General features: G+C 39.2%; 1 protein-coding gene across 1 annotated transcript; it reads right to left on the reverse strand.

Annotated features, from left to right (window-relative positions):
- Window positions 1–1,909: 1,909 nt before the first annotated feature.
- On the reverse strand, window positions 1,910–22,992 carry LOC120633766 (solute carrier organic anion transporter family member 2B1-like). The gene is made up of 14 exons (XM_039904105.1): window positions 22,944–22,992; window positions 15,756–15,855; window positions 14,732–14,896; window positions 13,803–13,970; window positions 12,154–12,333; window positions 10,027–10,230; window positions 9,181–9,302; window positions 7,750–7,836; window positions 6,966–7,101; window positions 5,818–5,878; window positions 4,640–4,753; window positions 3,191–3,315; window positions 2,715–2,855; window positions 1,910–2,179 (listed from the first exon to the last, which is right to left on the reverse strand). The coding sequence occupies exons 2-14, from the start codon at window positions 15,790–15,792 to the stop codon at window positions 2,004–2,006; spliced, it is 1,716 nt and encodes a 571-aa protein (XP_039760039.1). The 5' UTR covers window positions 15,793–15,855; window positions 22,944–22,992; the 3' UTR covers window positions 1,910–2,003.
- Window positions 22,993–23,544: the final 552 nt, after the last annotated feature.

Genomic DNA, 23,544 nt, shown 5'->3' on the forward strand with positions numbered 1-23,544 from the left:
TTTACTCGCATATTTTTTTATTTACATAGCACTTATCAATAATTAAAACTATACCAGACCTTAAAATGTAATTCACAATACATTCATAAATTACGTAATACCTAAAATTCTCGTACCTAAGATATTGACAAAAATAATTTATTTCCTGAAATCCACGACGATGGTACAAAGGTAAGGTAGAGGGGGCAGTAGCCTCCTCTGTGCTACTACTACCAGCTACTGCCATGGTAGTTTAGTCCAGCAGTGGCTATGGACATACGTTACAAAGCTCAGTAATTTGGCTAAAATATACCAGTTTTTACTAACTAAGCCTTATCGCTTAAAATCCTGTGATCAACATGTGGACGGGTGTAGTCACAGTTTCTTGCCTAAAATTTCAAGCAGGGCGGCAATAGCGTGCACTTTACACAAACGCACTGCCTACCCTAACATTTTTATTTAACTTTTATAAGACGAAGACTTTTCCAGGTTATCCCTTCCCTATTTTATGCCTACCTTAATGGAGGATGATTTTTCAAGTTAATGCCATCTTCCTCTCCTTGTTAAAAACCTATGCACGACACTGCCAAGCGGTCCCTATACAATAAATGAAATTAAATTTTGGTTCCCAAACTTTTGATTCGCTACTTGTGAAATACAAGTGTCCCTCGAGCTAATGTTCTTTTATAATAATAATCGTCAGACCAATCCAACTAAGAGTGAAAAATCATTTATTAGGTATATTGATTTATTTATACTCTTTATTTGCACACCAAGTCATTCGGAAAAACAAAAAAAAACGTGTGTGTACTTATGTACACGCGTTAGAAGTTATACTTCTTGGGCGTAACAAGATAAAAATCTTTTCAAAAATTTTATCTTTCGCCTTGTTCCACGTTTGTAGAAAAAACGCCACTAAACCACGTTTGAATTATTGAAAGTCAACTAAAACTAAAATGTTGACTATAGCTAACTTCATGGTGTCGGTTGTTTGCGAAGGTATCGTAAAAATTTACTCTCACCATTTTTTCCTAACGCGGCAAAAGAAGTTTAACTTCAAAAAACAAAAACACTTAAATAATGAATGACTTATAAGAAAGTAGGATACAAAAGGCGGCCTTATCGCTAAGTAGCGATCGCTGCCAGTGCCAGGCAACCTTAGGATTAGGAAAACTAAAAAGAAAAACGATTGATCGCCCGTAATCAGGGCAACACTTTGCAGGGCATGCAACGTGCTGCCCTGAATAAGATATTAAGACTCACGTGTCTGTAAATACACCGGCAACCACGCCCTTCAGATCGGAACACAGCATAGCGATAATGCTGCTTAGCGGCAGAAATAAGCATGAGGGTATGTATTACTCTATTCTATTCTACGGTCGAGCTGGGTTACAAAAAACTTGGGAAGTGTTCTATAACCATCAGGTGAGCCATCTACTTGTTCAGTCAATTATAACACAGACATGCAGTGTTTTTGTCACACTTCCACTGACAGCGCCTTTCAAATATCAGAGCGTGACAAAACATTGCAAAACTCCAATATGCCGCATTTATTTCTAAGGCTCCAAGTGCCTCAAAACTACCTCGATTTATAATAGTAATGATAAATATACTACGACAATACACACATCACAATGTAACCCCAAAGTAAGCGTTTTCAGTCATTTTAGTACCCAAAATACAAGCTGTATTATGGGTACAAAAATGACTGAAAACATCATTACGTTCATCACACAAATATTTTGCAGCTGTGGGAATGGAGCTGCTTTTGGCTCAGAAAGCAGGGTCTCTGCTAACTTGTCGTCTGGGGGTTCCCCGGACGTCTGAAAGCAAACAAGAGGGACATGACGTGGTGGTTTTTAGTAAGGGTATACCCCTTTAGAGGGGGGAGTCCCACAAAACCTCCGTTCTGCCCAAGGGTCGGAGGTAGCAATAAAGCATTTCCACCACGCCAAAAAAGGGTCTGCTAACTAAGGCAGTAATTTGTATTGGTTTCTTATCGTATAACCAGTACGTCCAAATGTCTATAATCTAGTGTTCTCTCGCTCGTTTTTGTTCGCCTTGCGTATGTAGAAAGCCGAGATGACGCTGATGAGGAGCGATGTAACAGCCAGGAAGACGCTGGTGCCTCCGACATAGTACGGATAGTTTTGGGCTTGCAGGTGGCACCGGTCAGCTTCGAACCAGCTGCAGGCGCCCTCTGAAGTACAAAAGTAAAGATTTAAGAACTAAAAAAATAAAAAAAATAAAAAAATAGTTTATTTGGGTAAATAAAATTACTTTAAACACTAATGGCTGGAGCCTTCTTTTATGGGTAGTATTACTACCCCTGTGTCAGAAGACACCGCTCTTCCATAACAAGAAATAAACATAAAACGAGGGTAGGTATACAAACAAAAATATTTGTGTAACATCTTAACAGAAGAAGATATAACTAAAAAATGAACATTAAAGAAAAATGACATTACAATATAATACTAGAACTAGGAACTAAATTGCTTAAATTAAAAACGCACATAACTCCGAAAAGTCAGTGGTGTGTTCCGGGGCTCGAAATGGGTCTCCGCGAAAGGAAAACCGAAGCATTACCTACTAGGCTATCATCGTCGTTGGTGATAACGTGCTTAAAACAAATAATATTAGGTACTGCTTCGATACAGAGTTAAATAATCGAAAACAATTATTCGATTGCATACTATTTCGAAGCTAAACAGTTAGATATTGTGGTATCTTACCTCTTATACCAATGAATAACATGTGCCCGCACACAAAAGTCATCAGCGTGACTATCGACCAAGCCATTCCCAACACAACTGACTTATCCCGAGGGTCCACTGTCCGGAGAAGTAGGACTCCTTGTGCTTGAAGGGATAACACTGAAAAATATAGACAAAGTTTGTTATATTTAAGCCAAAATTGACAACACTCCATTATTCCTAACTTGTCGTATAATGCACACGATATTTTTATTACTTTTTAGTGTAAAGTATGTTTTAATAAAGTGAAAACCGTATCAAAATCCGTAGTGTTTCATTTTTTCGCGCCCAGACAGACAGCCAGACGCGATGGAAGACTTTGTTTTATAATATGGAAAGATTAACGCTTTGCGCCTGTTATAGGTCAACGTGAATAAAACCTTAAACCAAATATTTAATTAGAATTAATATGTACCTACCTGCCACTTTTTTACGTAAAATATAGTTCAACTAACGTGTAAAAGTAACGGCTACGATCAGAAGCATGCTGTGCAGCCGACGGGCTTGCTTGCAGAGGATGTCGCTGCAAGCACCGACCACAGCGCGCCCGCTGCCAGAACACGTGCAGTTGGTGTAAGCCCTGGGGAAAGCGAAGTAAAAATACCTTTAAAAGCGCCTGGTGACGCCATTGACACAACGAAATAGCCTGCCCAGACGATTATAAATTAAATGTTCTTAATCATAGAGTAGACTTTTGCATAAACAACTTATGATTATAGACAAATATAATAACTATTCTATTCATACCAATATTCAAATGTCGAGTGCTAGAAGAAGAAAAAAGAAATATGGGCAGTTTAATATGTGTCACCGCCCAGTCACCGCGATTATGATGTTTACGATGTTCGGATGTTTTTAATCACTATTAATATATACACTAGTAAATATACTAGCGGACCCCAGCGCCATCTGTCGGGCTGATTTGTAAATCTAAACCATCCAGGGTGCCACTCAAACGCATACCAAAAAATTCATTCAAATCGGTCCAGCCGTTTAGGAGGAGTGCAGTGACATATACACGCGCATAAGAAATATGTGTAAAGATACTAGCTGTACCCTGCCACGCTTCGCTGTGGCACATTGTGATTGAATGGTTGAGAAAAGAACAGAAAAATAGATAAAAATAATCCTTCATGCGTATTATATAACATGCTAAGATTTCAGTTCGGTCGGTGCAGAACTTTTTGAGTTTTTGAAGCGAACACAAATCAACTAATGTTGATTTGTGTTCGCTTCATTTTTATATATATATATATATATATATATATATATATAAAGTTTATTTATATATATGAAAAAACACCTTTTACTAGCAGTTCGGCCTCATTTCCGAGCTTCCAGCACTCACCTCTACAACAACTTTCCGGACTTTCTACAACGGAGAAGCAAAAAAATACATAGAATACGAAACCTGCATGCGTGAGAGTTCTCCATAACATTCTCAAGGATGTGTAGTCTACCTTATAATTGGCCAGCGTGGTGGACTATTATTGCAGAAAGAGAGCCGTTTATGTTAGTTTGTCCTTTCTTTACGCTCTAAGCTAAAAATCAATATGATTTTTGGCATAGAGTTAGTTGAAAGGACGGAGAGTAACAGTAATAGGCTACTTTTTATCCCATAAAAATAAACGGTTTCCACGTGATTTGCAAAAACAGTTATAAACGCAGAAGAACACGGGCATCAGCTAGTATAAATGTAGTAGTAGTTATAAATGCGAGCTAATAGTCGTCTCCCAACGGGAATGTTTGCCTACGCAGCACGTTGCCCGCGGCTTCGTACACGGTTTTTCGGTTTTTCATGAAGCCTGCGTGAGCCGATATATTTTGCCATTCTAAAATTCAGTCAAATCTGTTTAGGAGTTTTTGCGTCAAAGAGTAACAAACATCCATCCATCCATCCATACCTGATCCCGTGCAGGAACTCCTCGCCTCCGCAGCCCGCCTGGCACGGTGACACGTAGGTGACCATGTCGTCTACCACGCACACTGGCTCGAACTCCCGCAGGCGAGGCTTGCACCTGAAATCATCATCGTCAAACTACTACCGGCGCAGTACAATACGGCTAGCATCTTCTCCCACCGCTCTAGCAACTCTCCGAGCATGGGCGCACGTGTGATAATAAAATCCAAACAATATACGAGTAATAATAAACGGTATGGATATGGAAGAGTCTGTTGGCCTAGGGGTACCCAAAAAAGATATCCTGGAAGAAAAAGCCTTCGCCCGCATCCGGGTTGTGATCTAAATATTATAATATTATAAGTAGAAATAAGTTGAGAAAAAAAGGAATAAAAAATCAAAAAACATTAAATGAATAAATTTTAAAAAAGCAGAAAAATATAATGACTTGAAAGCAAGAAAAAAATGTACATATTTATAAATAGTATAACTACTGGAAGGATAAATTTAGGCTTGAATAAAATAAAATAAAAAACATAATAAACGTTCCCAAGGTACTGGAATCGCGTCCCCGGTAAACGTCCCCCCGACCCCCCGGGTCGAAGAAGCTGTTCTTCGACCCCCAACGAGGTTGACATACAACATCGAACGAGTCGCTGGGAGTCGCTTGAAACAAGCGGCCCAGGACCGTTGTTGTTTAATTATGATGATAAACAGGAGTTTACTTATGTTCTACTGAAACAGTCATAGTCAAAAATAGGTAATATTTTATTTGTTTTTTTTTATAGTATTCCAATCTGATGGTTAGTGCCAAAACGTACCAAGAGAGTTCAATTTGGCAGATCTATGTGGTTTTGTATGCTTATATATATATATATATATATGTGGTTTATTAAATATTGCATCTTTAGTATACTGACATATAAAATAAACTTATTTATTAACTTATCCAAAGTGAGATAAAAAAATTGTTTTATAAATATAACCTAAAATAAAATATTATATTAATATTATATTATTTAATATTATTAACATATTATGTTATATTATATTATTAATATTATATTATATTATTGTGGTTTATTTAATAGTGGGACAGTCACTTTTTCCTTTTATACAGCTAAAATAATAATTCACTGGGCGTTAGTTACAATAATTGCAATGCGCTCAGCTAAGACTTACCCGCAAGAAAGGCTGCATTCAGGATTTCCATATAGATCGTTAGACAGTCCGGCGACGTAACCTATAAAATAGATTACTAGTAAGTTAAATGAAGCAGTGAATTTGCTCGGTTGTCAATTGTGTGACACTACTTAAATCCATAATGGTACCCGTTAGTTTCCAGAAAACAAAATAAACACGACACGATAAAATATAGATATGTAGAAGTAAAGCTTTTTGTTTAGTGAAGTACTAGGGGAGGAGATACTACAAACGAGTCGAATAAGACCGCTGGAAACAAGCGGCCAGGGGTCGTGAACTTTGGAACGACCTACAAAAGACCTATGTCCAGCAGTGGACGTCAATCGATTGAATTCAAGTGATGATAATGACGAACTTAGGCTAAATTATTTGTGATGACTGATCGACATACCATAATCGCAGCGCACCACGCTCGTCATGCCCACGGAAGTAAGATAAACTGTTTGTGATCACTGATCGGCATACCATGACCGCAGTGCACCACGCTCGTCATGCCGACGGAAGTAGGATAAACTGTTTGTGATCACTGATCGACATACCATGATCGCAGCGCACCACGCTCGTCATGCCCACGGAAGTAGGAAAACTGTTTGTGATCACTGATCGGCATACCATGACCGCAGTGCACCACGCTCGTCATGCCGACGGAAGTAGGATAAACTGTTTGTGATCACTGATCGACATACCATGATCGCAGCGCACCACGCTCGTCATGCCCACGGAAGTAGGAAAACTGTTTGTGATCACTGATCGGCATACCATGACCGCAGTACACCACGCTCGTCATGCCGACGGAAGTAGGATAAACTGTTTGTGATCACTGATCGACATACCATGATCGCAGCGCACCACGCTCGTCATGCCCACGGAAGTAGAAAAACTGTTTGTGATCACTGATCGGCATACCATGACCGCAGTGCACCACGCTCGTCATGCCGACGGAAGTAGGATAAACTGTTTGTGATCACTGATCGACATACCATGATCGCAGCGCACGACGCTCGTCATGCCCACGGAAGTAGGAAAACTGTTTGTGATCACTAATCGGCATACCATGACCGCAGTGCACCACTCTCGTCATATCCACGGACTTAGGATAATCTGTTTGTAATCACTGATGGGCATACCTTGATCGCAGCGCACCAATATCGTCATAACCACGTAAGCTAAGATCGCGAAGATTGTCGTCTTGATGATCTGTCTCATCGCGTCTGCGGCGCGAAACTCCTTTAGAATCGGCTTAGAGAATAGATTTCCCGCGAACTGGAATCACAACAAATCTTTTTGTCTCGAAGGTTTTGTGGTAGTCGGATCATGAAGCCCTGAGCTCGATTTCCGAGTCCGGCCAAATTTATTGCGTTTATTGCGTTTTTCTATTAATTTCAGAATGTAGCATTCGGGTGTTAGGAAATTAGCGTTTAGCCGTAGGTACCGGATATTATAACTAAATGTAACTGTAAAGCCTATCACGAGCGTTGGAGTTGTGAGGTGGGTTTATAATCGATCAACCTCCTTGCTATGAAGCAATTTTTTCAGCATCAACTCCCTTACAAAATAATAACCATTTTTATTGTCGGATATAAACACAGGCTGATCACTGACGATAATAATAAATATAGTAAATAAATAATAAATATACTACGACAATACACGCATCGCCATCTTGCCCCAAAGTAAGTGTAGCCTTGTGTTATGGGTACGAAGATGACTGATGATAATATTATACATAAATACTTTTAATATAAACATAAACACCCAGACACTGAAAAACATTCATGTTCATCACACAAACATTTTCCAGTAGTGGGAATCGAACTTTAAACTTTGGCCTTGGACTCTGAAAGCAGGGTTGCTGCCAACTGTGCCAATCGACCTTCAAATAATGACCATAATGTAACAGATTTCACTTACCGCTATAATAAACATCAGGAAAAAGTATTGTAATAATTCTTCAAAGTTTACTGTCACATTTCCTTCGGGAACCAAATTGAATTTCACCTGAAAAGGTATTAAAAATCAAGTTAACTAAAACAGTTCATTTTAATCAGCTAGTTAAATAAAAGTTTATTTTATATAGAAGCAGGCATTACTTTGCTTTCGCGAAAAGTAGAATAATCTCTGTACGGTGTAATATATAATTTCTTCAATCTTTATACTTGACAACAAACAGTTCTTTGGCAATGTAGGTTACTACTTTACTAGGCAGTAAGAACTTTCTTCGCACGTTTCGCTCCGACACCAGAGCATCCTCAAGAGATGTTGACGTTACAATGAATAATTGCGCATTTAAGAATTATTCATTGTAAAGTCTATAAGTATTTTATTTTTTTGACTGGACGCCTAACAGGCGTGGTGGCAAGTGATGACGCAGTGCGAAATCCTCCATAATATCAAACAAATGCACCTAATCCGGTACGGTGTAGAAACCCTACACCGTGCCGGAACGCAAAACCACTTGGTGGCATGTTTTCACGTCTTAGGATTGTAATGGTCACGGCCGAAGCCTTACACCAGACCTGAAATTGTAAGTTGCCAAATTACCTCTGCCGGAAATCGAACCGGAAGCTCCAACTTATAAGGCCACTGTGGCTTTAATTGGATAATAGGCGGGGCAAATAGCTCTTTTTTATCTATAGACTAGCGCTTGACCTCAATCACACCCGAAAATAAACGATGATGCGGCCTAAGATCGCGGAGATCTAGAAGAAGATGGATCTAGGAGATGCATCTTCACTCTTGATTGGAGCAACTCATAGCCGGAAGGGCCCAGTTCTTTGCGGTGAGAATTAGGAACGAGGAAATGCTTCGTGCGAGTCCATGGGACATCAACTACGTAACGGTGCAGCTCCTTACGCTGCCTTGCAGTTCAATGGTAGAAAAGTGAAGATGGATGGATGGATGGATCCCAAGGTGCTGTAAAGTGGAATGGCGACCTCGCATAGGTAAAGAGAGCGTTGGTAAACCTCCGACGATGTGGACGGATTTCATCAAACGAGTCGCAGAGAGCGGATTTTTTTTTAATTTATACTGGATAGACTTGCGCTTGACAACTATCATGCCTGATTTAAAGCAATGATGCGGTCTAAGTTCGGGCGCGCTTGCCTAGAAAATGCCTATTTACCTATGCCTTGAAGGCATTCAAGTTGTATGGATCAGGAAACACCGAAGCCGCAAGCGCGTTCCAAACCTTAGGGCTTAGCGGTACGTATCAGAAACGGACCTAAGCACTTGATATGGAAACTCCCTACAAAACACACTTTTTTGACATGATAAAAAAGAAGAAGATAGTAGTGATAGTAGATAGAATTAAGTAGTTTAGATGTAGTATAAATGAATTGATACCTTTACGACATCGATCTCATTATAGACATATCCGAAAAGCGCCGCCGCCAACAGACCCATGGCAAATATTTGCAAGTTTACCAAGGGCGCGGAACATACGCGACCAACACTCGTTAGGAAATCTGTAAACAAAGAGAACGGATGAACGGACCTTCTATCCTACCTTTCCTTTTCTTCATTCATTCAGAATGAAGAAAAGGAAAGGTAGGATAGAAGGTATGGAACAGGTATGGAACGGAAAAGTGAAAACATTGCAAAGAAAGTAAAAGCATAAGCTTAAGACCGATACTTGAGAAACCGTAATTAGCGCGATATCGGTTTATTTTTTTATTTTTTTTTTATTTTTGAACTAACGAAAATTATATTTTTCTAGGGAAATAATAATTACTAACTAAAGTTTATATTTATTTTTATTTTTGACGGTCGAGTGGCGCAGTGGGCAGCGACCCTGCTTTCTCAGTCCAAGGTCGTGGGTTCGATTCCCACAACTGGAAAATGTTTGTGTGATGAACATGAATGTTTTTCAGTGTCTGGGTGTATATATTCATAAAAAAATAGTTATCAGCTATCTCAGTACCCATAACACAAGCTACGCTTACTTTGGGGCTAGATGGCGATGTGTGTATTGTCGTAGTATATTACAATAAATATAAGCCGTATAACTGTTCACTTATGGGCATGGTACCCAAAATGATGGCGCTATTACCCCTTTGAACTGCAAGACTTAGCCGTTGGGCTAAATAAGCGCCAGCTTTTGGATTTATATTATAATACAGTTCAAAGAATTCATGACTCGCCCATGATTCTCAGGAAGCCCCCAGGCAAAAGTAATTAAATTGTATTTACTTCTTCTTTCGTCAAGCAATGCTGTCTTCTGAACACCCTTCACAATGGGAGCGGTTCTGGGCACGATAAAGAACAGCTGCACCACGTTGGAGCCGAAGCCCACCAGCAAGCCCACGCATTGCATCGTCATGTTTTTATCTACGCCGCCGGTCAGCAGCCTGTAGCCAAGGATAATTGGCACTGTTCTAGCCAGCAGAAGTACACCTGGGGATATACGCAAGATTTCATATATTAATTACTAGATTTTGCTCGCGTTTATTTCTTTATTCTCCAAATTCCGTAGGAACCGTTTGTTTTTCTGGGATAAAAAGCCTATGTTACTCTCCGACTTTTCAACTACCGCTATGCCAAAAATTTACTAAATTAGTTGCCTAATTAGGGCGTATAGTAACGACAAACGCATTAAGCGGACAGATGAAATAAAATGAAATAAATCTCCAGTCCGAGTTATAAAATATTAAGGTATAAGCATTGTCAGAGTTTTAAAAAGCCTACACCTAAGTTTTTATAACTCATACTGGAGATTATCTTCATTTTATATAACCTGCATACATTTAGACGGCTTATATTTATTGTAAATATTAATTTTAGTTTGTAATTATTATTAAATAATTATATATATTTAGGTATATATGCTTAATCGAAGGTAGCTTAAATAAATCTGCATACCCTGTGCATATCCTCTATGCACGCCACCTTTCAATTTAAGTTTCAATTTATTTGCATTTCACATTACATACATTGTTCATAATAATATCACAATATGTAATCAAAAGCAATTAAATATAAATATACTACGACAATACACACATCGCCATCTAGCCCCAGAGTAAGCTGAGCTTGTGTTATGGGTACTAAGATAGCTTTTGAATATTATTATGAATATGATAAAAATACTTATAATATACAGGTAGACACCCAGATACTGAAAAACAATCATGTTCATCACACAAACATTTTCCAGTTGTGGGAATCGAACCCACGGCCTAGGACTCAGAAAGCAGGGTAGCTGCCCACTGCGCCAATCGGCCGTCAATTGTAATGAAACCTTGTTAGGGCGCAGGAATTGGGACTTTCGACTCACTCTTTGCCAAAAATTATGTCGATCGGTTGAACTAACCACGGCAAAGTCTTCCACCAAACCAGTACCTAGTCCTAGCCAGAGAGACAGCAGCAACCTCTATGATACTACTACCATCGTCTGCAGTCACAAACGTCTCTTAGTAATTATTATTATTGGTATTAATTCCCCAAACGACATAATCCACAACAGCTCTTTTACTTCTAAAAACATCCGTGGAAGCAATCAATATAATTGTTAGTAGGTAGGTACATTTGCAAATGGTAGCTACCTATCTATAGATTGTTTTAACCAAGTAGCGGGCCAACACAAGTATAGTAATATCCCTACTAATATTATAAATGTGAATGTACGTTTGTTTGTTACGCTTTCACGCAAAAACTACTGAACCGATCGTTATGAAACTTTGAAAACATATTCTTGGAGTTAATAGAAGTAATATAGGATACTTTTTATCCCGAAATTATGCTCAGTTCATTTGGGAGAGGTGATGAAAAAGTTTGACGATTTTACACAGGTACCATATAAAACTAACTACTACAACTAACAATGCGAATTCAATTCGTCCTATAACGATTACTATTTTTTGCAAGTTATAGGAAAATATATGGAACTGAGACTGCTCAGACAGTTCTTTTTAGATATTGTTTACGCGAATAGTTTTTTTTTTTTATAAGAATACTCAACTTAAAAACCTCAGTACAACTACACCTAAATTTAATGTCCAAAAAAGAAAAACTAACGCAGACGAAGTCGCGGGCAACAGCAAGTAATGAATAAATATATACATACGCTTATTTAGTCTGACCTACTTTGAATATAAAGGTCATGTTGCCGTGAATATTACTTGTTTTTGTGGTATTTTTGATATTAATAGCTTCAGCCGTCAGATTATAGGAGCTCAATAGGACTTAGCGTAAGGTTTGAGGTACACATGAAGAACAGACGGTGATTATTCAGTCAACGAAATTCAATGTTCGCTGATTGAAGGGTACACGGATTTTAAGTGGATTGTTATAGGCTATCGATTGCTATTTCATAGTTACCATAATGCACGCTAGTCCTCTCGGGCGCGTACTCGTCCGAGTAAGCGATGCCGTGACTCCAGCAAGCGACGCGGGTCATCGAGAAAGTTACGCAACTGGCGATGATGAGGACCAGCCTCATGGCTGTGCGCGGTGGAACACCGAGGGACGCGACGGAACTGTTGGAAGCATTGCAGAACTCTGGAATTTAAAAAAAAACGTGTGTTTAACGCGGTAGTTATACTTCTTCGGCGTTACAAGATAAAAATCTTTTCAAAAATTTTAGCTTTCGCCTTATTCTACGTTTGTAGAAACACGACACTAACAATAGAAAAAAGGTATTTAATACATTGAAAGTTTTTATTATAACTAATATTAAATAATATTTTCTTTATTTTATCTAAACAATTAACTTACATCATTAAATTTTTTATTTAAGTCTGTAAGTATCTCTCCGTATTCATTCTCTTCTATTCTCTTCTCGAGCGGGTGACGATCATTATCTACACCCATGTACACCCAACAATAGAATATCATCATAGTAAATAAAAGCTATATTTGACAGTTTGACAGTTCAAAAATAGGAGTGCTCCGATCGTCACCAAACTTTCTCTCCGTATTCATCATTCATTCTCTTCTATTCTCCTCTCGTCACCAAACTTTACAGGATTACTCGCCAGGTCAATCCGGAGATTTCCTGAAATTTTTATTGAAATCGGTCCAGCCGTTTCGAAGCCTATACGGAACGTACCCACACACTTTCTCTTTTATATATATATATATATATAGAAGATAGATTATCTAGTTAAATAAAGTTTATTTAAATATCACAAACAACATATTTGTACATAATTGAATAAATTGACATAATAAGCATAATTAAATTTGGAATAAGTACTAATAGACTCACTATCAAGTTTCACTCAACAAAATTGGAGATTTTTGTACAATTGAATCGATTAAATGAGCCCGCAGATCTTGGCAATTGAAAGTGTACACTATCAAACCTTATAGCTAACTTCAGGTTATCAGTTTTTTGAGCATCGTCAAAATTTACTCGCATAATTTTTCCCTAACGCGCCAAAAGAAGTATAACTTCAAAAAACCGTGATGTATTAGATTTTAAGACAGTTTTGTATGCAAGAATTGACTTGATTGTACGGGTATGTTCCTGCGAACATGGAAGACCTGGGACTCTAAGCAGTTGCCTCACCTTAGAAAACAATCACCTCTAAACAGAGAAACAATATAGTGTATTTTCATTTCATTTCATTTCAAACAATAAATAAATGTACTACGACAATACAAACATAGTCATCTAGTCCCAAAGTAAGCTTAGCTTGTGTGTGTTATGGACACTTCGCAGGGCATGCGTAAAACGTCAAAGGTGTTAAGCGTCATGGGCTTGTAATTTCACCGGCAACCACGCCCTTACGACCGGAAAACAGAAATGCTGCTTAGCGGCAGAAATAATGATGACACCAATCGCTCTACTACTTTAAAACTTACACTGAAATCCAAGTTTAATAAAACTACTTCTTGTTATACATTCAAATGTTCAACCTGCAGGTAAGGAACCCAGTTGAACACTTAAACTGAGCTTATTTTACTATCTTGTGTAGTTTCAAACGGTGAAATGAGGCTTCAGTAAAACTATAGTTCTTTCTTACGTGATTCTTCCCTTTTCTCATATCCAGGCATAAAGAACCATGGGACAACGCACAGAGTTGCAGCGGTCGAATAGGCGATCAGCAGCGTACGTCGATTTCTGAAGCCCCACCAGGAAATGAACGGCGCCACTAGCGCTTCGAAAAATGCGAACAATATTATTGCCACATCTGAAAAGAAGATACGATTCAAATTTGAATAATATTAGTCAATGCTGTCATTGGCCGAACGACAAACACAAGCGTTTAATGAACCCGGTCAACGCTCACCCAGTGTTTTTAAAATTAATAATTAACTGTTCAATGGACTTTCGTTCCGTGAACTGCTTTAAAATATTAACTGGTCAAAGCAAATATTTTTACGAATGGAACTACTGTGGGTTAGCTCGAAGATATCGCTATGTCTCGTACCACCTTCTCTTCTTCACCTTCTCTCTTCGTATGAATACAATAATTTGCTATTCTCCGCGAAAAGCAGAATAATCCAGATTGTAATGCTTTTCGCAGAGAATTGCAAGTTAAGCTCTAAATATTCACCGTATATCCTCGAATTCCGTAAAGTAATGTCAGCTTAAATCCAATGCCTTCCTAATTTGGATGGACAAGGAAAGACGAGAAATTAGTAAGGAAATTGGAGAATTTAAAAAAAAATGGGTGACTATTATACAGGAAAAGGAGAAAGAAGAAAAACAAGTCCATGAAAAATTTTCAAAATCGTTGTCGTGTTTTAGGCCGAAAGGCGGGTACACGGTCAATGAGGTGACAGGGGCGGTTTTAGCCGGTAAAAGTCCGGCACTACCTAGCGCTGCGGTTGTCCATGAGCATTTCCCCTCCTGTGTGGAAAAAAAAAAAAAACTTATCCTAATGTATTAATATTTCGTTATTTATCCCAGTGGTGTAAAATAAAAGTTCAACCATTAATTCCTACTTACCAGTGGTATATGCCGGCAGGTGCCCAGCTCGGATGTCCTGCTGCATGAGCTTGTAGCCGCACACCTCACCAAGAGTGGTTGTGATAGTTATACCCGTCAGTAGACCTCTCAGTCGCTTCGCTGTGAAGCTCTTTGGGTTTAACCATGATTTCACACGGGTTACCACTGTAGAGCATACGATTATATCATCAATATAGACATAGGACTGCCGCTTTTCGTGGCAGTTTCATGCTTGATTCCTCCAAGATATGGAACATAATCCTCATAATGGATATTGCTGGATAAGCAAAAAGGAGACGACAAAAGTATTTGGGAAGTTTAATGTCTTGGAGCAAGCCTTAGAAACGCTTTGCATAGTGACAGAAATAAGTTAACCATATTATTTAGTAGACACAGAGTGCATACACTTGCCACCAACTTGCGTTCTTGGCCGGTCCGGGATGTCGAGAGAGGTCGCCTGAAAATCAGCGCTGTAGCAGTGATCACAAAACCACTGCTACAGCATAACGCTGAGGCGATACTCTGTTTGGGAGGAACAACACCACAGATATTTCACGGCCAACAGGGAACTATATTTGTTTGATTTTAGCTTATTTAAGTTTATTTTGTTACCTAACTTTAAGATCATTTCTTTTTTTTATATATATAGTTTAAGTTGTCAATGACAAGTTTTTTGTGTAACTCGTACTTTATATGTTAATTGCTATGTAATGATTTTTTCCCAAATAAAAGATTTTATTCATTTATTTTATTTAATACCTCAACCTATTGCAATCCATTGCTGAACATTTGTTTTTGTAGATAGACGTTCCATAAGTGATGTGGTCTCATAACAGGTGGGAGAAAATTTGAGAATTAAACTAGGGACCTAATGTAGTGGTAGTACCTAATATAATGGGTGGGTCATGTAAGCAGCTAAAGTCATATAAATTTGTGCTGAGTAACACTATCTCCAAAAGGTAAATGCCGAAGGGTTTTTAGGAAACTCTTAGATAAAACATATGCCCAACGATGAATCGCTTACCTTTTGAATATTTAACAGAATCGACTGGCAACTTCATCTTCAATATGGTTTTATCATTGATGCGTCAGCAACTGCCTCGTCTTTGACGGTATCCGGTAATCTATAACAAAAATAAAAATATAACTCAGGTAACTAAGTAAGGTCACTAAGGTATTTGGTAATGGGTACTAAGTGGGCATCCATTAATAAACTGATTTTGCGACACCCCGTCTCTCCACGGGGAGAGGACAAAATGTTATCTTTTGCCACAGCTTTGTCAGCTCTCCGAGCATTGTCGCACAGGCGGAAATTAAAGTGTGCGTACACAGATATTATCAGAACAATTTTACTGATTATCCGATCTCTACTTATTAGTAATATTGTAGATAATATCTGTAGGCGTTTCCGATTACACTCAATAAACATTTTACCATATTTAATGAATGGGGTGGATAAGATTTATCCTATTTTTTTTCATTACTTTTGTCTCCTGCCCATGCTAGTGGAGAGCATAGCAAGCTAGCAAGCTAGTGGAGAGCATAGCAAGCTAGTTTGTAAGAACTTTCTACATATCTAATCACGTGTTACCTTAATTGTTTTTTCTTTTCTTTTCCTGGGCCTGACTCTGTGGTGGTTGGCCTGAACCGTCCGTTGTACGTGACGCTCACGTGTTACTTAAAGACGGAACTAAAGTTTGAAATCAATTTGCAGATAATTAGTTTCTCAGCCGTTTAATTAGAAAAAAACTCGCTGGCTTTAACTCGACTTTAAAAAAGATAATTTCAGTTATTTCTACGGAACAAATTCAGCTTTTACTTAAATTTGAAAGAACAAATTATCTGACCTAACTATAGTAGTTATGGGGTGAGTGGAGGTCAGATATTCTGTGAGATGGTAAGATTTGTTAGTGACCTATATCTTAAAATGCAGCATCATGACCAACGGCCTATATATATTATTATTATATTATAGCCTCTTTATTTCCATAATACATTTTTATAAATTATTAATACATTATAATTAAACGTAAGCTTATAGAAAAGTCCTATTATAATATAAAGGACTATGTAAACGATAAAAAAGCTTGGGTTATTATTGCTCTCACCAGGTTGCTCTTCTAATAATTTAAAATGACATTGTGAGATGGTGATAACAAAAAAACAAAAAACACCCGGCTAAGTTTGTTGTGGGTTTCTTCTTAGACCAGGACGCGTTTGGAACCCTCGTAGCTTTAGTTTTAAGTTTACGAATGTGGTTATCGCCATCATCTCACTACCGTGTAATTCTTATGTACGCATCAAAAGTGCCACCATACTTGACTACTTGAATAAAGATATTTTTGACTTTAATATGTGCATGCATAAAAATGATATCTATATATATATATATATATATATATATATATATATAGTATAGGGGTGTAAGGGGGAGGGGGGTGTAAGGGGGAGGCTAGTACCAGTCAGCCTCCCAAAATGCCAACCTCACCTGCACGTGGTGCACCCTGCCGTCTAACCGACGAGGCTCTGGCGACCGACAAGTGGCGGTATAACGACTTCAAATTGGCTAGACAATAAATGGCACAGACCGGTGTCGGGCAGCAGCGACGCCGGTGCGATCAGTCTAGCCCTGCGATGACCAACCCGCCTGCCCAGCGTGGTCATTACCGGGCAAATCTTTGTACGAATGGAGAAAAGAAAGCCACAGCCCCTAGTCCCCGGCAGCCCCGCTATCCCTGGCTCTGGCAGCGGTTATGGTAACGGCGGGGCAAGGGGTGTCAAGAATCTCCGGAAGAGATTCCGCTGCCAAACCCGACGACTAGACCTGGCAACGTATAACGCACGCACGTTGAGGACCGATGAGAAGTTAGTCGAGCTGGAAGAAGCAGTGAGCAAGTTGCGCTGGAGTATCATGGGTTTATCTGAAGTCCGGCGAGAGGGGGAGGACACGATAATCCTAAAATCCGGCAACTTGTTCTACTACCGGGAGGGCGAACAACAGTCCCAAGGTGGTGTCGGATTCATCGTCAACAAATCCCTTGTCAACAACATTGTTCGAGTCGAAAGCGTGTCGAGCAGGGTAGCGTACCTTGTACTCAGAATAACCAAACGGTATTCCCTGAAGGTTATACAGGTCTACGCACCAACAACTGCGCACTCCGACGAGGAAGTAGAGGCACTGTATGAGGATATTTCGAAAGCCATACGTACCTCGAAAACCTACTACAGTGTTGTGATGGGGGATTTCAACGCGAGGCTGGGCAAGCGAAGCGGTGCAGAGCTCAGAGTGGGGCAATTTGGATATGGGCAACGGAACGAACGGGGCCGACTTTATGGAGAAGGAGGGCCTCTTTATGATGAACTCCTTCTTCGAAAAGCGGCCGCACAGGAAATGGACCTGGCTGAGCCCCGATGGTTCGACGAGAAATGAGATCGACTTTATCATGTCGACCAAACGGCATATATTCAATGATGTCTCTGTGATCAACAGGGTGAAAACCGGGAGCGATCACCGTATGGTAAGAGGCGCATTGAATATAAATGTAAAGCTGGAAAGGGTCAGACTGGTAAAGTCTACGCTCCGGCCTACTCGTGCTCATATCCTAAACCCCGAGAGCTTTCAACTGGAACTGCAAAACCGGTTTGATTGCCTGGACTGCGATTCTGTGGACGATCTTAACAACAGGCTCGTGGAAACTGTCCATACGGTTGGGTCCAAGTTTTTTAAGACCCACCGTAAACATAGAACCAAAAAGTTCTCGGCCCATACACTCGGGCTTATGGAGAAGAGACAAGAAATGAGACTACAGTCTTCAAAAGAGGCGTCTGAATATCGGCGTATTAATAGACAGATCTCGAAGTTGCAGACGAAAGACTTGCGACACTTTAACACTGAGAAAATTAAAGTCGCCATTGAGCGCAACAAAGGCTCGAAAGTGTTCGCAAGAGATCTGTCTATCGAACAGAGCCTGTTGACTCGCCTGAAGACTGACAATGGTAGTCTCATTTCTTCTAAACCAGAGATCCTGAGTGAGGTTGAGAAATTTTATGGACAGTTATACACCTCAACACAAAAGCCTGTTGAAAGTTTGGCTAAAGACCCTAGAGCCAAATTGACCCGACACTTCACTGAAGATATCCCGGATGTCAGCCTTTACGAGATTAGTATGGCTCTCAAATAACTTAAGAACAACAAGGCACCGGGTGATGACGGAATCACAGCAGAACTCCTGAAAGCGGGTGGAAAACCGATACTTAAAGTCCTTCAGCGGTTGTTCAATTCCGTCATTCATCAAGGCACAACGCCAGAGGCATGGCACAGGAGCGTGGTGGTTCTGTTCTTCAAAAAAGGTGATAATACCTTGCTGAAGAACTACAGAACTATCTCGCTGTTGAGCCATGTCTACAAGTTGTTCTCGAGAGTCATTACGAATCGTCTCGCGAATAGGTTCGACGACTTCCAGCCTCCCGAACAAGCCGGTTTCCGAACGGGCTTTAGTACCATAGACCACATACATACGCTGCGGCAGGTTATACAGAAGACTCAAGAGTATAACCGGCCACTTTGCTTAGCGTTTGTGGACTATGAGAAAGCCTTTGATTCGGTGGAAACCTGGGCTGTGTTAAGGTCACTGCAGAGATGCCGAATTGACTACCGGTACATCGAATTTTTTAAGTGTTTGTACAAAAACGCCACTATGTCAGTCCGTATACAGGACCAGACTACGAAACCGATCCAACTGCAGCGAGGAGTGCGACAGGGAGATGTTATCTCCCCGAAGCTGTTTACCGCTGCGTTGGAGGACGTTTTTAAGCTTCTGGATTGGAACGGGCTTGGCATCAACATTAACGGCGAGTACATCACTCAACTTCGGTTTGCCGACGATGTAGTCATAATGGCAGAGACTCTGGAAGACCTTAATGCGATGCTTAATGATCTCAACAGGTGGGCCTTCGTATGAACATGAGCAAGACGAAAATTATGTCCAACGCTCATGTTCCGCTCCACCCAATAATTATTGGGAGCTCTGCACTCGAAATTGTAGACGAGTATATATACCTAGGACACACGATCCAGTTAGGTAGGTCCAATTTCGAGAAAGAGGTAAACCGCCGAATCCAACTCGGATGGGCAGCGTTCGGGAAACTTCGTGACATCTTCTCGTCCAAAATCCCCCAGTGCCTGAAGACTAAAGTCTTCGAACAGTGCGTGTTGCCAGTGATGACTTACGGATCAGAGACATGGTCGCTAACTATGGGCCTCATAAGAAGGCTCAGAGTCACTCAGCGGGCGATGGAGAGAGCTATGTTAGGAGTATCTCTACGTGATCAAATTAGAAATGAGGAGATCCGTAGAAGAACTAGAGTTACCGACATAGCTCAGCGAGTTGCGAAGCTGAAGTGGCAATGGGCGGGTCACATAGCTCGGAGAACCGATGGACGATGGGGTCTTAAGGTGCTGGAATGGCGACCCCGCACCGGTAAACGCAGCGTAGGTCGGCCCCAAACGAGGTGGACAGATGACATCAGGCGAGTAGCTGGGAGCCGTTGGAGGCAAGCGGCCCAGGACCGTGCATTGTGGAACTCCCTACAAAAGACCTATGTCCAGCAGTGGACGTTCATTGTTTGAGATGATGATGATGATGATGATATATATATATTAAATTCTTAGTAATAAATAATAAAATCAAGTTTCACTATGAACCCCTATATGGGTGAAGGCCTCCTCCATTTTTCCCCACGACTGTCTGTCTGTCCTTTGCTTTAATTAACCAATATTCACCGGATTTTCTCATTATTTCTATATATTTTAGTGTAAGTTTATTATATGTATATATTAAATTTGTATATATAGGTATATATGTATGTTTATTTAAATGCACCACCTACCTCTCTTCTTGAGCTTCTATATGTTTATGTGGTGTACAATAAAAGTGTATTCATTCATTCATTATTTCGTCAACCCATCTTTCTTTCGTTCGATCAACGGCCTATAACAGTCTAATACTGGACAAGCCTCTCCCAATGGGAGGTTTGACCTATAATCATCACGCAGGGCAGGTTTGGTGATCGCAGTAGATGATAGTACAAAGAGATGACAGCACAGACGATGCTGCCCGGTCGCCGTCCGTCCGGATGGGAGGGATAGTATTCTGATCAGCAGGGCTACCACAGGTAGGAGACAAAAATGATATCGTTTATCGTTTATTGTTATAAGGTACACAAAACAGGTTATAACTAAAAGTAGATCTAAATATATGCTTTCTGAGTCAAAGGCCGTGGGTTCGATTCCCACAACTGGAAAATGTTTGTTTGATGAGCATTAAGTGTTTTTCAGTGTCTGGGTGTTTATATGTATTTTCTAAGTATTTATGTATAAATAATTCATAAAAATATTCATCAGTCATCTTAGTACCCATAACACAAGCTACGCTTACTTTGGGGCTAGGTGGCGATGAGTGTATTGTCGTAGTATATTTATTTATTATTTATTTATTAATAACAAGTTTTTTTCAAGCAAAATTTACAACAAAATCCCGGAACATATAAAAGAAAAAGCAAGTATAAACTTATTTAAAAATCCTTAAAACATTACTTGCAGTAGAAAGCTTATTATAAAATAAACGATTTCCTAAATGAGAATATTTATTATTGACAATAATAAGTCCGCCTCTTAATCTGGTTACAGCGCCCTCGCCGGGTTCCATTTCAAATGTAAACATTAGATTGACATTCTTTTTGAAAAATATGTAATGGACTTGTAATTGAATAAATAAATAAATAAAGTATGTGTATACAACTTGGAATTAAATTAAACAGAAGGTAAAGATAAAATTAAAGTTGAAACAAAAAAGAAACACTTAAGAAATAATATATATGATTTCTCTAAAGAATATGTGGAATAGTGCTTGATAATTTGATTTTTTTAAAAAAATTATCCTTTTGTTTAAAATGACAATATTACGATTACTTGATACTAAATCATTATTCAAAAAATTCAAAATTCAAAATTCATTTATTTCAAGTAGGCCTAATACAAGCACTTTTGAAACGTCAAGTCTGTCCGTGTGTAGTGACTCTACCACCGGTTCGGAAGGCAGATTCTACCGAGAAGAAGCCGGCAAGAAACTCAGCAGTTGCTCTTTTCCAACATCAAAAATTTACATTTTATATTTTAACATTCATTTTTCTATCTTGTGAGAGATGAAAGCGGAGCCGGATGCTTCCAAGCAACCTTGTCATTAAGAAACTCATCAATTGTATAATAACCTCGCTGTAATAAATGTGTTTTAACACATTCTTTAAACTTATGGATTGGTAGGTCCAAAATTACCTTAGGAATCATATTATAAAAGCGTATTATAAAGGCGACACATACGAACGATGGGATTGTAAAAGGAAGTATTTATTTGTAAAACGTAGTATATCCCCCGATTATATCCTCTAACTATGGATATAATTAACGCATTAAAATTAACCTGCTAAAGCACGGGAACATTGAATAGTAGAAGTTTACCGCCGTTTATTATTACACATATCTTACATGGATATTATTTCCACTTGTGCGCCAGTGCTCTGAGAGTTGATAAAGCTGTGGGAGAAGATACATTTTAATCCTTTCCCCAGGGATATAATTATCTCCTGCCCATGCTAGCCGTGCTGATTCTTCCAGAAACGGTTGCGTGCAAAAATGCGACCTTAACCTAGTCCAAAAGCCTACTAAGTCTAAAACGTAGATCCTAACCGTGGTCCTTTGCGGGTGGCACCCTCGGGTCGGCTCTTCTATCGTTTCCAACCCTTGCCCCGTTTTGGCGAGCTCTGGGTTTTACGCACGCCCCCATGCCCCGATGATGTTATTATCTGTTACGATCCTACCGAAAAAAATAAAACGACGTCACCAAGGCACGAAGGTTTGTATATTGCCAACTATTGCCCGCGACTTCTTACGCGGTTCTTTGGTTTTTCATGAATCCTGCAGGAACCGTTAATTTTCCCGGGATAAAAAGCAGTCTATGTGTTAATCCAGGGTATAATCTATCTCCATACTAAAACTGAGTCAAATTTTTATAGAAGTTTTTGCGTAAAAGAGTAACAGAAATCCATCCATACCTTCATAAAAACTTTCGCATTTATAATATTAGTAGGATATTCGATATTCGAATAATCCAATCCCTTGTCTATTTCTACGTTATGAATTATATATGTTAATTACCTTTACTTAAATAACTATTTCGCACTAGTAAACGATGCACTTGTCACTTGTCAATTTTTATAATCATTTCATAAAAAGTTCTCAGACATTTTACTTTTAATTCACACCACACACAATTTGACACTTAAACGTATTAAAAATTCTAGTCACACTTAGACTATTAATTTAATACATAATGATAATTGAAATGAATTATAATGAATTTAACTTGGATCAAGAGCTCACAATATGCGACTGGTGAATCACCTTTATAATACCTATCTCAGAAGGTAGTTTATATAAAGTCGTATTTATATACTTACAAATATATGCAAAGATAGCGACGACAATATCGAGATTTACAGTTTTACGTTATAAAGATGCTTATGTCTATGTACCTATACTGATATTCATAAAGCTGTGTTTGTTTGTATGAACGCGCACTTTTTAGCAAGTACGTCACTACGATTTTTATAAATAAACCTTCGAAATACTTTGTATGTATTTATTGCCTCAGTGGCCTCATTTTCTGGGGGGCCGTATTCGATCCCCGGCTCTGACTTTTTGTGTTTAAGTCGTGAAATGTGTTTTAAGCAGTCTTCTATCAACAGTGAAGGATCAT

This window comes from Pararge aegeria, chromosome 22 (assembly GCF_905163445.1).
Source record: "Pararge aegeria chromosome 22, ilParAegt1.1, whole genome shotgun sequence".
Taxonomy (NCBI): domain Eukaryota; kingdom Metazoa; phylum Arthropoda; class Insecta; order Lepidoptera; family Nymphalidae; genus Pararge; species Pararge aegeria.